This window comes from Symphalangus syndactylus, chromosome 15 (assembly GCF_028878055.3).
Source record: "Symphalangus syndactylus isolate Jambi chromosome 15, NHGRI_mSymSyn1-v2.1_pri, whole genome shotgun sequence".
In the NCBI taxonomy this organism is placed as follows: domain Eukaryota; kingdom Metazoa; phylum Chordata; class Mammalia; order Primates; family Hylobatidae; genus Symphalangus; species Symphalangus syndactylus.
Genome location: NC_072437.2, coordinates 27,152,770 through 27,170,178, shown reverse-complemented (window position 1 = coordinate 27,170,178; position 17,409 = coordinate 27,152,770). Strand labels below are relative to the sequence as shown.

Below are 17,409 nucleotides of genomic sequence, written 5' to 3'. Positions count from 1 at the left end.
TCAAGAAGTTTCAAAAATGTAGATGCACAAAATATGGACATGGGCATAAATATGAGTAATCATTACCATTCTGTTGGAAAGACAGTGAGAGGGTTTACAAGGCAAGATGACTCCTATTGTGTGCATGTCAATCTTGAGTAACTGAAGGGAGAATAGGGTGGTTCATACTATGCTGAGCTAAGCCAGTTTTGGCAGAAGTGACGTGTAAGTCATTTTAGGCAAACTGAAGGCAAACAGGGGAGGTCATAGTAAAAGCAGATGAAAGTACACAAAGGGGAGATATTCGAAGAAATGCTGTGTTGGAAAATGTTCCAAGGTAGTACAGTATCAATAGTTACGTGCTCAGCATGGGCTGAGAAGGTCCCACGTCCGTAAGACATTATATCCTACATGCCTGCTATGGCCTGGATTCCACCATCAGAACAGTATTTCTTTCTTTCTTTTTATTTTTCTTTTTTAATTTAGAGATAGGGTCTCACTCTGTTGTACAAGCTAGAGTGCAGTGGCATGATCACAGCTGACTGCAGCCTTGAACTCCTGGGCTCAAGCAATCCTCCCGCCTCAGTCTCCCCAGTAGCTGAGACTACAGGTGCACATCACCACAGCTGGCTTTTTTTTTTTTTTTTTTTGAGACAGAGTCTCACTCTGTAGCCCAGGCTGGAGTGCAATGGCACACTGCAACCTCCACCTCCTGAGTTCAAGCAATTCTCCTACCTCAGCCTCCTGAGTAGCTGGGACTACAGGCACATGCCACCATGCCCAGCTAACTTTTGTATTTTTAGTAGAGACAGGGCTATCAGGCTGGTTGGTTACCATGTTGGTCAGGCTGGTCTCGAACTCCTGACCTCAGGTGATCCACCTGCCTCGGCCTCCCAAAGTACCGAGATTATAGGCGTGTGCCACCATGCCCAGCTAGTCTAACTTTTTAAACTTTTTGTAGAGACAGGGTTTCACTATGTTACCCAGGTTGGTCTCGAAGTCCTGGCCTCAAGTGATCCTCCTGCCTTGGTCTCCCAAAGTGCAGACCATTATTTCACTGGCAGATATAAAAATTTAAAGATGTTATTGTGAGGGTTTTCATGAATCAGGGATAGGACCGAGTATGTGAGAATATAATCAGCACATTCACAGGGATGAAAGAGGCCAGGACCTAAACACTAAGACGAAAAAGGTCTCCAAGGCCTCCCAGGCAGCATTTCCCAAAGTGGATTCCAATGGGATGTCCGGTGAAGTAAGAATTCCAGGGTTAGGCTCCTCTTGAAAAAGAATATCACATTTATCTATGGAAAGCTTGAAGACGTTCTAAAAATTTAAAAAACCTTTTAAACTCAGCCTTTTCTGAATTTACTTGATGACAGAAATCTCTTTTCACGTACCATCCGCTACTATTCCAAGATACGGTGGGAAACAGCGCTTGATGGAATTAAGCTCAGTCACAGAAAAAGCACTGATGTTGTCCCTACCCGTGGAGCACTGTTCTGAGCACTGTAGGAAATGCACAGGATGTGGAAGATGAAGTCCCCACTAGCTGGGCATGGGCCCCTCAAAACGCACACCTACGCAGGCTCGGGGTGTTGGCAGTGAAGCCTGGGGGCCGGGGAGCCAGAGCTCTGTGCCCTGGAGCAGTCTTAAGGACCTGGGAGGAAAGACAGAGCAGTGGGGTTAAAAACATGAGGATTTTGAGGCCAGGTGAGGTGGCTCACACTTGTAATCTCAGCACTTTGGGAGGCCGAGGCAGGCAGATTACATGAGGTCAGGAGATCGAGACCATCCTGGCAAACATGGTGAAACCCTGTCTCTACTAAAAATACAAAAATTAGCTGGGCACGGTGGCGCAGGCCTGTAATCCCAGCTACTCAGGAGGCTGAGGCAGGAGAATTGCTTGAACCAGGGAGTCGGAGGTTGCAGCGAGCCAAGATCACGTCACTGCACTCCAGCCTGGTGACAGAGTGAGACTCCATCTCAAAAAGCAGATTTTGAAGGAAAAAAATGAATAAAGGATGGTGAGGTGAGGAGCCTCTTGGGAAATTTTTGCTGAAATGTGTTCCAGGACAGAGAAGCCAATTCAAGGAGTCTTTGAGGACAGAACTCTTCATGGGCTGCAGGCCAGGCCACTGATCTGTGTATATAGTCTTTAGTATGTCACAGATCATCCTTCCCCAATTGGCCCCAAGCCCCTGTCCTCCTCAACTCACCAGCATCCTGTGACCCAGCCATACTGGGCTGTTTCCAGAGAATTATCTAGTTTCACACATGATGTTCCCTCCACCAAGGACTCACCCACTGCCCTCCCACACTCCCCTCACCCTCCTCTACGCCTAAGGTCTGTGCCCCTTCTCTTCTCAGAGCCATCATCTCCGCCTCTTGGGGACTTGCCCAGACCCTCCTCTTGTCTTTGTGTATACATCTATTCAGTACTTCTCACGCTCAATTGTAATTTACTTACAAGAAATCTATCTCGTTAATACAAGATAATATTCAAAAGGGAGGTTTTATTTCATTCATCTTTGTATTCCCAGCAGTACTACATCACGTGGGATATGATCGGTGCTTAGCAAATGTTGACTGAATGCAAGAACTATTCTTAATTTGATTAGGTTGGTGCAAAAGAAATTGTGGTTTTTGCTATTACTTTTAAAGGCAAAAACCACAATTACATTTGCACTAACCTGATAAAACTAACCTGATCTCAAAATGATGGCCAAGCATAATCAATTCACAAATGTGATTTTGATATTTTTATTTTTTTAATTAAAGAGCTCTGAATTTTTGAAATCCCACCTCCCACAGGAAAACTGTTTTTAGAAACATGTAAATAGGACACCACATGCATAAGAAACAGAACTATAAAGTGACTTTTCCATGTCTCAGACATCAGAAAAGACTATCTCTCGATACCATTGCAGGTACAGGAGCCATTACCTATCACAGACAGTTTCCCAGCTGGAGAATCTTGAGTTCTGACTAATCAGAGTCGGATCGTCTGGTCTCGCTGCCCCAAACAGCTGGTCTGTACACACATCACACTCGTTCCTCCCAGTGGCAAAGTTCCAGTAGGGCAAAGCAAAAGACTCATTGCCAATGAGTCGCTAAAAGCAAAGGGCAGGCCTAGTCATTTAATCCATGCCATCAGATACAACAAGAAAGCATACAAGGCAAAGACTGGTATGTATCTGAACCAAACGTCTACCAAGGCAAAGAGTACCGGATGGATAAATGAATGAAGAAACTGTGACATAAATCAGTGTGTGTATATTACATATATATAATATATATATATAATATATATATATATATATACACACTGTGTACAATGGACTATTATTCAGCCTTTAAAAAGGAGACCCTGCCATTTGCAACAACACATTGTGCCAACTGAAATAAGCCAGACACAGAAAGAAAAACACTGCACTATCTCACTTATACGTGGAATCTAAAGAAAAGAAGAAAAAAGAAAAAGAATGAATACGTAGAAAGAGAGATACATAGTAGTTACAAGGGGCTGGGAGAAATGGGAAGACGTAGGCTGAAAGGTGCAAAGTTGCAGTTATGTAGGATAAATAAGTCTAGAGGTCTGAGACTATAGTTAACGTTGTATTATGTACTGGTAATTCACCAAGAGAGTAGACCTTAGTTACTCTTACCACACACACACACAAAGAGATATCTCCATGTGATGCTGAGTATGTTAACTTGCTTTAGTGCACTAATCACTTATCTTGTATGAATATCAAGATAAGTATATCAAAACTCACATTGCATGCCGTAAATATATACAATAAATTTTTTAAAAAAATTAAAAGAACTAAACACATAGTTTTGACCTACCTGAAGATCTCTTTCCAGACACAACAAATGGTACCGGTGCCAGGTAACAAACGCAGGTCCTTGATGTGAGAAATCTATGGCCTTATAAGGGCGTCCTGGTCCTGAAACAATTGGGAAACATATTAGAGATGACAAAATAGAATTTTTAAAATGTTAAACCTTACCTGGCCTATATCTATAGAGCCAATAAGTCCATGCTGTTTTATAGTAGTAAGAAAAAAGTTTGTTGTTATTTATCCCTCCAAAAGCAATAGTAATGACATGAATTTCAGAAGTAACTAGTACTTTTAGGATAAACCCTCCTTTATCTCTTAAAAGGTTGATTTCTAGCAGAGATCCAGGAAATTCAGGTGACTTTCAGCATTGGGAGCCCCTGATACATATTTAATTTGTAAGCAACAATCCATTCAGGTGAAATAGACTATCCAAAAGAATAGATCATTAAGACCTAAATGAAATATACTTTTAAAGGCATTTGCTAACCTATGCTTCACAAAGATATAAATTTAAAAGGGAGGGATTAATTAATAATATTGTAACTTCAACTGCACTTAGTCCTAATGCAGTATTTATGTGATCAAAAAGAACTTCCGCATATTTTGCCTCACCCATCAATCTGTTATAATGACTAGCTGACAAGCATGGTCGCTGAGACCAGAAGAGAGAAAAATACAATCTAGCCATTTAGGCTGGACACTGGAACTGCCAATTTTAGTGAAAAGCTCTGGACGATTTAATGACCTCCTTACTGCCTGGTCCATCCTTCTTCCCTTTTTCATAACAGCTTTGATGGTTATGTGGAAACTTTAGCTAACTTTAGTTCTTGTTCAAAATACCTATAACAACTTCAGAGAGCTGACCAGACATGAATATAAATTTAATTCATAGCTATGACCAGAAACTATGACTTTCTTTTCCTCGTGAGAGACGACCCTCTCATAAAGCAATAATTCCTCAGAGTGATAACAGGAAAACTATAAAGGTTTATAGCCAAAAGAGCCTCCTTATCTATCGATAAAGAAAGACAGATGCTTACCTGTAAGGCAAGTTTTAAGACTCACACTGAGAAAAGCACTGCCGTCCCTGCTGTTGGCTACACAGCCCTTTCTCATGTTCAATCCAGAGCAAGGTTTCAAATTCTCAGAACCCAACAACGAGAGGGTATCAAGCGAAGGGGAACAAGTGGTGAGCAGAAGGATGAACCTGTCCAAATCAGAATCTTGCTCTTCAAAGTGAGCTTGATGTCTTCATTCATCCTGACCCCAGTGAAGGACCCCAAAAATGGGGACAGGTGCACATACAGCCATGCATTCAAGGACTGCTATGAGAAGAATCTAGGATGGAGTCAAGCCCTCCTGGAATATAGGGGTGTCTATGGCTTTCCTTTGACTGAAAAATAAGGACGAAGCTGAACCTACTTCATCCATGAAGTTTGTAACAGACAACCCACTCATTCCAAGTCCTACCCAGACCCCAATTTTTAAGACTTGGAAGGGCAGGTCACCAATTTCTCAAGCATCCAACATGACTGTGTTGCAAAGAGCTAAGCAGCAGAAACTCTACATTGCTGTGGCTAAGCTTGTACTTTTGACAATAAAGCTCCAAGAAACCTGGGGGTTCTGGACCATGCAGGAGTACCATAAATGATTATCTGAAAGTCTGTCATGTGATAGACTGTCTAAAATCCATCCAAAGTTGATCTATCATGTGAGTTTAACAAGATGCCCACTCCCAACATGAGCACTCTAATTCCGCACAAAGAAGCTTCATGTGCCTTAGCACATGTTCAGTTAATTCCTCTAATTTGGAGAAAAGGTCAGAGAGGGCTTCCATGACCAGATTTGCAAATATTTTCTTCTGAAATGAAAAGGAATTCGCCTCCACCTCACCAACTCACACCTTTGATGATTAACAGCTTCACAGAGAAGAGTTTACACTTTGAACCAAGAACATACAGTAGAGGAGAGAACATTTAAAGTGTCTGCAGCCAATGTGCAGGAAGAAACTGCTTCTTTCTAACTCCAAGCAGTATTTGATAATTCTATGACTTTCATAAACCTAAGGCTGCCTTGAGGTTGCTCTCTTGTTAATTAACTTGCATGAAATTACTTCTCACTGCCATACCCTCAACCCAATCACAAACCTGTAATAATTCACCTTCAGCCAAGGAAAAAACCCACCTAATAATGTATCTCTAACAGAATAATAATGGAGCCACACAAAAAAATCATAAACACTGCAGTTGGCAAACTGCGGCTGGGTTCCATTGGGCCCAAGCAGGCCCAGCCAGTGTTGTGTGGTGATCACGTAGTCGGGGTGTACGCTCTTCTTCGCGAGATCTAAGGCGCCCAAGAACTGCTCTCTCTCCTGAGGACTCAAGGAATGGATGTTCTGCCGAATCACTGGTGGTTTCTTCCGATCGCAGTTGGGACCGGTCCAGCCAAACTTGCAGTCTCCACAATTATAGCCGGCAAAGTTTCCTAGTTCACAAAACAGAAAGATGGAAAGGAAGTGGGTTTATGTCATCTGGAAGAAATTTCTGAATTTGTACTCTGAAATTTGAATGGAAGAGAAGATGAAGGTGCTTACACAAAGGCAAAGAAAGTCAATTTTCCTCCCATGGTCTCCTCTTAAGTGTTCCTATCTCCAAGTGGACTAAGCACTAGAGAGTTTCCTAGACACATTCCCAGCAAAGAAACAGGACATGAAATACATTGTATACTGCAATGAGCTAAACGGTGTCCCCCAAGTCCTAGCCCCAGTATATGTAGTATGTGACTATATTTGGAGATAGTGTCTTTAAAGAGGTAATTAAGGGTAAATGAGGTAATTAGAGTAGGCCCTAGTCCAATATGACTGGTGTCCTCAAAAGAAGAGGAAATTTGGACACAGTTTTGGAAGGAAGACCACATGAAGACACAGGGAGAAGACAGCCATCTGCGAGCCAAGGAGAGAGCCCTCAGAGGAAACCAACGCCCTGATCTCAGCCATCCAGCCTCCAGAACTGTGGGAGGGTGAATTTCAGTGTTTAAGCTGCCTAGTCTGTGGGATGTTGTTATGGCAGCACTAGCAGACTCATGCACACGCTCCTTCCTCCCAGGATCGCAGGGGTGTCTCCTTCTGCGTCTGCTCCACGCCCAGAAAAAGGGATGACACAGAACAGTTCATTGATTTAGAGAAGGAAGAAAATACACAGCAAGCTAAAGATGAAACCAAAATAAATACATGGCTTGGCCCAGTGGCTCACTCCTGTAATCCCAGCAGTTTGGGAGGCCGAGGCGGGCAGATCACTTGAGGTCTGGAGTTCGAGACCAGACTGGCCAACATGGTGAAACCTCGTCTCTACCAAAAATACAAAAATTAGCGGGGCATGGTGGTACATGCCTGTAGTCCCAGCTAGTGCAGAGGCTGAGGCAGCAGAATGGCTTGAACCGGGGAGGTGGAGGTTGAAATGAGCCGAGATCATGCCATTGTACTCCAGCCTGGGTGACAGAGCAAGACTCTGCCTCAAAAAGAAAGAAAAGAAAAGAAAAGAAAAGAAAAGAAAAGAAAAGAAAGAAAGAAAGAAAGAAAGAAAGAAAGAAAGAAAGAAAGAAAGAAAGGAAGAGAAAGAGAGAGAGAAAGAAAGAAAATAAATACATTAACCGATTTCCAGGAATTTAGAAGAAATCTCACATTTAAAAAGCTGACTTATTTCACAAAGTTGACAGCATTAAGACAAAATCAACGGAAGCGGGCAAGTCCTCAGAGTGAATCAGCAGCCATGATGTCAGAAGTACAAACCACCAAAGGATTTCGGTCAGCTGCACAAAGGTCCCTGCTTTCTCAAAGCCCAGGGAAGGAGGACAGGACTAGTAAGATCAAGCTCTGGGCATCTCTCTGATCAGCATCTAAAGTTTACATCCTTGTAGCTTGCCTCAGACTTTTCCCTTCTTAGCCTTCCAACTTATTGCCTTGGATATGACCAACATTTCATTCCTTAGGTTAGAGGGTAAAATTTAAATATCATTAGAGCACAAGATTGAAACAAAAGGGGATAATGCTTATCTCCCAGAAGATTAAAGGGATTACGTAAAGCACTGAAAGAGGGTGACCAGCTCACTTACTCCTCCTCCTCTACCTCATGCCCTAGGCCTATTTGCTTGCTTTTCCTTCTTCCTGGAACACTTTTCCCTCACTGTCTCCCTAAATTCCTCTTTACCTGCGTGATCCATTTCTCCTTTAAGCTTCACATTGGTGCTCTCTAAAGTCATTCTTGATTCCACAGGTCGGGGTTCAGGTCAGTTACTTCCTTGCACCTCATACATCCCCTTTGTTCACATTTATTTACACTGATTGTAAACATCTCTACACTTGTTTCAGCTCCAGGCAGCTGGAAGGCTGTGAACTCACTGCCTAGGCCTGTGCTTAGCCTTGTTCAAAACAAACATGTGTTGAGTGAATAACAGAAGTATCGAGCATGTAGCAGATGACGCCACATACATTTTCTCTCCCTGTTCTGTGGGTTTGCAGAGAAAGCAGCCCCTATAAATAATTTTGGTAAACTACAAGTAGCCAAATAGAGGTAAGTAAAAAGTACTATGACCATAGGGGAGGGAGGGTTATTTGGATCTCTCAAGGAAAATTTTCCAACAGCATGAAAACAAAATGATTAACAGCACTCTGTAAAGAAAATGCACAGGCTTCCTTTTCTATAGTGGACTTTTTGATAGTTAGAGAAAATTTCCTTAAAATATAAGTAGGGAGAATTTTTTCTAATTGTAATTGGTTCTTTGAGTTTTTTGTTTTTTATAATATATCATATATCCCACCTTTTACGTAGCTCAATTATCTCTATTTTTCTTTTACAGCACTCTATGAGAACATAAGTTAAAATATTGAAAAAAGGAAAAATTCTACTCTTCCCAAGACTAAAAATCATGTTTTTGAATACTTTAAGTTAAACATTAAAATGTATGTTGATTCCTGGAGATAATTAAATACAAACTATTTATTTAACAAATATTTACGAAGCGGCTACTATCTCATCAGATGCTATGCAAGATGCTTCAAGTTTTATGGACCTTGAAGTCTATTTTCCCTGGGGCAACCTTACTAACACTCTATGTATTAAAAACAGATTTGATTAAAATACATCACCTACTCTGGCAGTATAGGAATGGAACATTTTTTCGAGAACTGACTGAACAAAATGCTGTGTCTAAAAAAGAGTAGCTACCCAGATTAAAATTCAGTCAAATTTCCAGCTGCCCATCTATAGCTGATTGGAGGTAAATGTCTAGTCACTTCTCTACAGTAGAAGAGTAATTCCTCGCTTCATAATGCTGAGAAATTTGGATGATAATAATGTTGGTAGAGGTTCATTGATTGTAACCCTGGTTTGCGGATTTTGCTAGTGGAAGATTGCAGAGTGTGGGGGAGAAGGCAGATGGGAATTTTTTGTACTTTCTCCCCAATTTCGATGTGAACCCAAAACTGATCTAAAATAATAAAGTCTCAATATTTAAAAATATTAATAAATAACACACCTGAAATTTATAATAATAATTTAATACATTTTTACATTCAAAGGCATAACACTTGTTTTTGAATTGGGGGTCTGATTGTTGAAATTGAGTAATTCATAACTTATGCCATGAATTTGAAGACTACTCTATTTTCTTTGCCATGATTCTTTGTAGTTGGCAGAAACAAAATAATTGGCTCTCTCATGTATTTATTTAACAAATAATTTATTGAACACCTACTATCTAAAAGGTAGCCAACACTAAACATGCACTGACAGTGAGGGAGACGTGAGTGTGTGGGGGCAGGGGGTTGGCAAATCTCTGTACTTTTGACTCAGTTTTGCTGTGAACCTAAAACTGCTCTAAAGTCTATTAAAAAATACAACAATCAACATGTCTTCCTTTATGCTACCATAGCTTTTATGTTATAAAAAACAAGCACATTAATGTGGAGCACATAGAACTACATCTGGTATACAGTGAGTTAAATATACATATATATATATATATATATATATATTTTTTTTTTTTTTTTTTGTCAAGACAGTCTCACTCTGTCGCCCAGGCTGGAGTGCAGTGACGTGATCTCAGCTGACTGCAGCCCCCGCCTCCCAGGTTCAAGTGATTCTCCTGCCTCAGCCTCCCTAGTAGCTGGGATTACAGGTGCACACCACCACGCCTGGCCAATTTTTGTATTTTTAGTAGAGATGGGGTTTCACCATGTTGGCCAGGCTGATCTTGAACTCCTGAACTGGGTGATCCACCTGCCTTGGCCTCCCAAACTGCTGGGATTACAGGCGTGAGCCACCACACCCTGCTATGAGTTCTATATTAAGTGTTACTATTACTAGTATTATTAGAGACCACTTACCAAATAGTATAGCAATTGTTTGTCTTCATATCTGTCTTACATATCACTATACTGTGCACATCTTAAGAATCATGTCAGTTTTCCCCCCTTTCTGTATCTGAAGGGCCTAGTTGATGCTAAATAAATGTTGGTTGGGTGGGTGGTGAAAAAATCAATGAATAATTGAATAAAAGGGATCAGACACTAGTGAATATAAATACAGATGGCCTCTGACTTATGATGGTTCAACTTAAAATTTTTCAACTTTAGGATGGTGCAAAATCAATATGCATTCAGTAGAAACTCTACTTCGAATATCCATGTAACCATTTTGGTTTTCACCTTCAGTGCAGTATTTAATAAATTACATGAGATATTCAACACCTTACTATAAAATAGGTCTTGTGTGAGATGCTTTGTCCCAACTGTAGGCTAATGTTAGTGTTCTGAGCGCATTTAAGGTAGGTTATGCTAAGCTATGATGTTCATAGTTTAGGTGTATTAAATGCATTTTTGACTTAACAATATTTTCAACTTATGATGGATTATTGGGATGTAACCCCATCATAAATCAGGGAGCATCTGTATAAATGAGGCATAATACCTTAGTCTAGTGGAAATGAAGGACAAGTACACAGTGACATTTCAACACAAGTCAAACTGTGGGAAAAGTGAAAACAGAGGAATAAATCAAGCTCCATGGGATGACAAATGACGAAATGATTAATCCTGATTCAGAAAATCAGAGATGCTTCACAACTATAGTGAACAAGAAACTTTAATGTAACCAGAGTTGCCTCCAAAACGCAATGTGTAAGTTCTAATAAGAAAGCTTTCAACACCTGTGAAAAGAATGGGAGGGAAAAAAAAGAAAGCCTGTGTCTGTTTTGGAGCTCATTTATGACCCAGAAATTTATTCTATTAAAAAATTCCTTTTCCAAGATGCCTCAGAGAAATTATTCCAAAGCTTTGCAGTCGGGTCCCTTTCATTTCTAAGTTTATAGACCTGACCTGCAGAATTTGTTGAAATGCTGGAGACGACTGAAAAGGGTAACAACATGAAAGCCCAGCAGACAAAATGTTTATTTCTTCAGTTTAGTTCTCCTAGTAGCATCTTCCATCAATTTAACATGAGTTAGTGTTTTCTTCTTAATCTACCAATGCAAAAAATATAAGAAGAGAAGCATTTTAGAAAGAACTGTGTTATCTTACTGGGAAACAGAGAGAAAGGAAAAAAAATGATTCCTAGATAATATCAATCTATCGACCACTGAGTATGTCCTTCAGTGAAAATTAAATTTAAAGAGTCAAAGTCTCATGTTTACAAAGGACTAGGATAAAAATGGAAAAAGAGTGAGATCATCTAAACACCACACACTCCTACATGAACTGCATCAGCTCAACCTCAGAAAGCCATTAGACTAAATAAGCTTAAAGACCACCGATTAGTGAATTTACAAGGAACTCTAAATAGCCTATTCCTTTTAATTAGAGATTCTATTATTTTAATAACAATACTTTATACTTACATAGGTCCTTTCATCTACAGAAATCAAAAGGATTTTACAAGTGTGGTTTCATCATTATCCCCATTTCAGAGATTGGAAAATGGAGGCAATTAGTCACTTGTACAAACAAGAAGTTCACCGTCAACTGTTCAAAAACTATTTGGTGCGCAAGTTTTTCAGAATCTGAAAGACATAGCTGCAAATGGCATATTCTTATAAAGCCAACTGGCAGGTAAGCCTTATGAGGTGAATAGCAAATTCAAAGTCTCCTGCAATTCAGCTCTTCCTGACAATTAAGCCCAGTGGCTTTTTTGTTTCAATTTATCCCTACGGAGACTACAGAGAAGCTCTCTACGGAGAATTTCACCATAGAATTTAGAGTTTTAAAAAACAAATCCCAGAATTTGTATGTGTTTCTACTTATTAGGCTGAAATTACTTTACCAGCTTCATGATTACAGAAACTATGAGGTGTTTATTTTCCAAAGAATTAACAACATTCGGGGTCATCAATAGTCTGTTACAAGACACTAATATATACCTCTTCCTTGAGAAATTTTGGATCAGCCCAGGAGTGCCCCAGTGACTCCACTGGCAAAAGAGTCATCAGGCTACTGTAGAGGATGTTCTTTGGGAGGCTCAGGATCAGGTTTAAATTCCAAAGATTGCCCCACAAACCATAAAAAAGCTATGCTAGGAAGGCTAGCAACTTACTCTTTGGGGAAGAATTAATTGAAGGCATGTGTCCTGCTTTGGGACACACGGCTCATCACAAAATGGTAATCATAACGTACACAAAATAACTTCCCAGCTCAGTCACTAAGGACTTAGTCTCGTGCCCTGAGATTCAAAGAAAAAGACCATCTAGCAAGATAAGTAGAGCCATCCAAAGTTGGTATGACAATACAATGGAATATTCAGCCTTTGAAAAGAAAAAAATTCTACCATTTGGAACAACATGGATGGACCTGGAAGACATTTGTGCTAAGTGAAATAAGTCAGTCTCAGAAGGACAAACTCTACAAGATTCTTCTTACATGAGGCATCTAAAGTAGCTGACATAGAGAAGTACACGATGGAATTGTGGTTATCAGGGGATGGGGGAGGGGCAATAGGGAGTTGTAAAGTTATAATGATACAAGATGAGCAAGTTCCAGAGATTTTCTGTACAATATAGTGCCTATAGTTAACAAGAAGGCATTCGGCACTTAAAAATGTGTTAAGAGGGCAGATCTCATGTTAACTGTTCTTACCACAAAAGCAAAAAATAAACAAAAACAAAGAACCCTAAGGAACCTTTGGAGATGATGGATATGTTTATTATCTTGATTGTGGAGATGGCAACACAACTGTATAGGTATGTCCAAACACCATATTGTGCACATTAATTATGTGCAGTGTTCTGTGTAACAATTATGCCTCAATAAAAGTGGGAAACATTAAAAGTCTAGTAAATTGAATTTATAGATACAGTAAATCTTAAGTTACCTTTAAAAAAATGTAGGTGTGGAAAGAGTTCTGTTCCTGATGAGTTTGGACTGAGCAGGTCACGGGGGGAGGTGAGCCACAGCCTGGAGATGGGGCCTCAGTGCCAGGCCTGGCCTTGACAATGGCAGGAGAGGCAGACCATCTCCCTGGAGGAAGCCCTGCTTCCTTGGACTGGCTTATGTACATGGGATTTCCTTACAGCCTGGACTTAAAGAACAGGCCCTATTTATTTCTGGACCAATGCCTTTTTAGAGCAGGGGATCCTTTTTTTTTTTTGAAAGTAGGTCTCCATGATCCTAAGTTCCTGTTACTTCCAGAGCAGTATTTATAAACATTTCCTCAGCAACGGGAAATAGCAATGATCCCTTCTATTCTTTCTATCCCTGCCTAAAACAAAACAAAACAAAACAAACTTGCTAGCTATGGCAAAAAATATGAAGAAGCTGGTAACAAAAAGAGTTAATGATTATATGTGACTTCCTAAAGTCTCTGCCTCAGGATTCTATGCAATGCAGATTTACAACTTTTGAAAGTGTTGGCACTTTCTTTTTTCTTTTTTTCTTTTTTTTTTTTGAGATGCAGTCTCGCTCTGTTGTTGCCCAGGCTGCAGTGCAGTGGCACGATTTCAGCTCACTGCAACCTCCACCTCCTGGGTTCAAGTGATACTCCTGTCTCAGCCTCCCAAGTAGCTGGGATCACAGGTGTCCATCACCAGGCCTGGATAATTTTTGTATTTTTAGTAGAGACAGCGTTTCACCATGTTGGCTAGGCTGGTCTTGAACTCCTGACCCATCTTGGCCTCCCAAAGTGCTGAGATTACAGGTGTGAGCCGCTGTGCTTGGCCAGCACTTTTTCATTGATTGACATAAAAATAATTGTTCTAGAAGTATTTTGGGGTTTTGAACAAAAAAGTTACTGTGTTAGTGTGGTTTTCAATCACATTAACCACACCAGCAACCTGCTCCTCATTCATCTAAAAAACCATGATAATTTTGAGAGAAGGTCTATAGAAGCAAATGCTTAAATAACTTAGAAAAACTGGATAATATATATCCAATATGTTATTGAAATTTTTGTCATGATCAATACCCAGGGCAAAACTAGGACCTAGATATTCTTCTGAATGACAGAATTTAAAATATTACTACAAAATGATTATAAAGCTGGAACTTTTTTTTTTTTTTTGAGACAGATCTCACTCTGTCACCCAGGCTGGAGTACAGTGGCGTGATTTCTGCTCACTGCAACCTCCGCCTCCTGGGTTCAAGCGATTCTCCTGTCTCAGCCTCCAGAGTAGCTGGGATTACAGGTGCCTGCCACCATGCCCAGCTAATTTTTGTATTTTTAGTAGAGACAAGGTTTCACCATGTTGGCCAGGCTGGTCTCAAACTCCCGACCTCAAAGTGACCCACCCACCTCAGCCTCCCAAAGTGCTGGGATTACAGGCGTGAGCCACTGCACCAGGCCTAAAGTCAGAACTTTTAATGTGAAAAAAGAAATCTAATGTCTGGGCACTCATGGACATAAAGATGGCAACAATAGGCACTGGGGACTGCTAGAGAGGGGAGGGAGGAAGGGGGCAAAGGTTGAAAAACTACCTACTGGGTGCTTCGCACACTACCTGGGTGACAGGATCAATCATACCTCAAACCCCAGCACTGTGCAATATACATATGTCACAAACCTGCACATGTACCCCCTGGATCTAAAATAAAGTTGAAAGTTAAAATTAAAAAAAAAAAATCAAATGTCATTCCTACACCAGGCCTTTGTATGTTCCCTTAGTAATACCTATTCAACCCCTTATGAAGCTCAATGACCTATGTCCTCCTATGTTCCAGCATCCTACGAGAACAGAAGTAAAAAGTATTTTTAAAAGGAAAAAGTCTTCTGCAACCACCCAGCCTACAACAGTGTCCAAGGGCTTTCCTGAGGTTGCCACTTGTGTTTTTTGTATTTCAGTGGCCCCCTGCCAGGCTTTGAGTGTTTATCCCCGAAGAGGATGGCTGCTGGAAACTGGAGGTGGGAAAGATTGAAGAGGATTTGAAAAAGCCCCAAAGAGCTAGAGGAATGAGAAATGCAGAGATGTCAAAGCAACAGGGAACGAGAGAGACCAGAGTCTAAAGGAAGGACACTGAGCAAATTTTGTGATGTCCAGTTCAAGTCTAGAGAAGAGTGACAAAAAGCCATTGTTATCTAATAACAACCCTCCCTGTCCTAGCTCCTTGAGAAAGCTCCGTCTTGCTGCGTCTGGACAATTTTGTCAAAGTTACGACCCAGTCATAAGCTTTAACGAGAAACATGCACCCTGCTGAGGTCAGGAGTTTGGGACCAGCCTGGCCAACATGGTGAAACCCCGTCTCAAAATACAAAAATTAGCCAGGCATGATGGCAGGCGCCTGTAATCCCAGCTACTTGGGAGGCTGAGGCAGGAGAATCACTTGAACCCGGGAGGTGGAGGTTGCAGTGAGCCGAGATAGCACCATTGCACTCCAGCCTGGGTGACAAAGCAAGACTCCATCTCCAAAAAAAAAAAAAAAAAAAAAAAAAAAAAAAGAGAGAGAGAGATCTGTTCAAATCATGAGAAATGTTGAGACCAGAACACCTGCCTTTGACTCCTGTCTTCTAAATGCCAAGCCTCACCCATCCCTTTTCAACAAGTGCAAACCCATTTCAGGAGAGGGCACCGAATCCATCTTGAAAGGACTTGCTCGGAGTTTCAAAGCTAACGCTTTTAAGCTCTTAAATTCCCCTTCCAACAAACAAGCCAATAGTATGTTGGCATGCATTCATATAAGCAGGCTTGGCCCACGCCATATTTATTTAGTCTTCATAACTAGATGTACTAGAGGGTGTGAAGAATAAACCAGCACATCAGCCTTATTGAATATGCTTCTGACCGAAACCATCATTGGTTTGCCTTTCAAAGCCTAATCTAAGAGTCTCTGTCAAGAGTCTCATCTCCCTTAGAAGGAGCTCTTTTCCCAGCTCTGGCCCTCCCCACCAAGCTTGGAGCATGGGCCTCACCTGTGCACTTGCAGGTCCGGTGGAAGAATTTTCTTGGCCACCGCTCACGGTCATCCTGGTTTCGTAGGATGTAGGGACCACTCCAGGGCCTTGTGTCGGCTTGCACCTCTGTGCACTGCCCCCGGCCTTGCTGAGAGCCACAGACACTGGCCGACTCTGCACCCAGGCGTGGGCAGCACTCTTTGTTCACTAGGCTGTCCACCGTCATGCAGACTCGGGGGAACTGAGCCTGGGCTCCTGGCAGGATTTTGCAGCCCAAGCAACTGAGCAGAAACCCCCACCAAAGGGGGCTCATGGCTTTATAATTGGGAGAGCTCTCTCTCTCTCTCTCTCTCTCTTACTTTCCTTGTCTCTATCCTACTTTTCTCCTTATCTTCTACTCTTTCATCTTTTTTCTTTTCAGTATGTTTTATTTTTCTTTGCTTTCTATTCCTCTCTTCTTAAAAAAATACCGAGAATCACAGAGGTTACATGTGTGCACATGTACATGAAAATGCACACACAATTTTATGTGATTCAAACAACTAACAGATTTAATTTCCTTAGAAGCGCCTCTAACAACCAAATTTAATGAGGGTAGCGCTTCTCACCATCTTCCCCCGTTAAATCAGGCTTTGTCTAATTGAGTTAATTTACAGAGCACCCAGTCATACTACTTATTATGCTGGTATTTCTAAACTCTCTCCCTCCCTCCTTAGCTCTTGACTTTAATTGCCTTGAACTCAGTTCAAAAGCCAAACACCATGCTGCTTTTATTCTCTCTGGCTTGCCAAGCCACGGGGCCTTGTGGGCTTGTGTAAGGGCTGGGAGAAGCCTTCATTAGGGGGATTAGTATTAGAGAAACCCTCATCATTAGCACATGACCCAAAGTGCACAATAAAGGAGATCATTTCTGGCTTTGTTTCAGGAGGGCAAAACCATCTTCTTTATCTGGGCTCATGTGCTCCAGCCAAACTTGTGACCTCAGACATCCTGGGGAGTCAATAGATGCAGTGAGCTCTTCGTCAAAGACCCTTTACAGACAAGCTCACATTGCTAACTACAATGCACTCATGGCTGCTTTCTGACATGTGTGCAAAAAAGACCACAACAGGGGGTCATGCAACTTCAAAAATAAAGAAACATTTATTTAGAACCAGGGTACAAGGAATTGCTTTGTTCCACAATTGGGAATCTTCTTCCCTCCAAATAATAACTTACTC

General features: G+C 41.2%; 1 protein-coding gene across 2 annotated transcripts in view; it reads right to left on the bottom strand.

The window, feature by feature from the left end:
* The window catches only part of DCT (dopachrome tautomerase), a 41,723-nt gene extending 25,013 nt beyond the window's left edge, over positions 1-16,710 (bottom strand). For both annotated transcript variants that reach the window (XM_055244330.2, XM_055244329.2), the window contains exons 1-4: positions 16,208-16,710; positions 6,009-6,308; positions 3,829-3,929; positions 2,923-3,089 (exon numbers count right to left, since the gene is read on the bottom strand). In XM_055244330.2, the coding sequence (XP_055100305.2) occupies positions 2,923-3,089; positions 3,829-3,929; positions 6,009-6,308; positions 16,208-16,502 (863 nt within the window). In that variant the 5' untranslated portion in view covers positions 16,503-16,710. The remainder of the gene's footprint in view (positions 1-2,922; positions 3,090-3,828; positions 3,930-6,008; positions 6,309-16,207) is intronic.
* Positions 16,711-17,409: the final 699 nt, after the last annotated feature.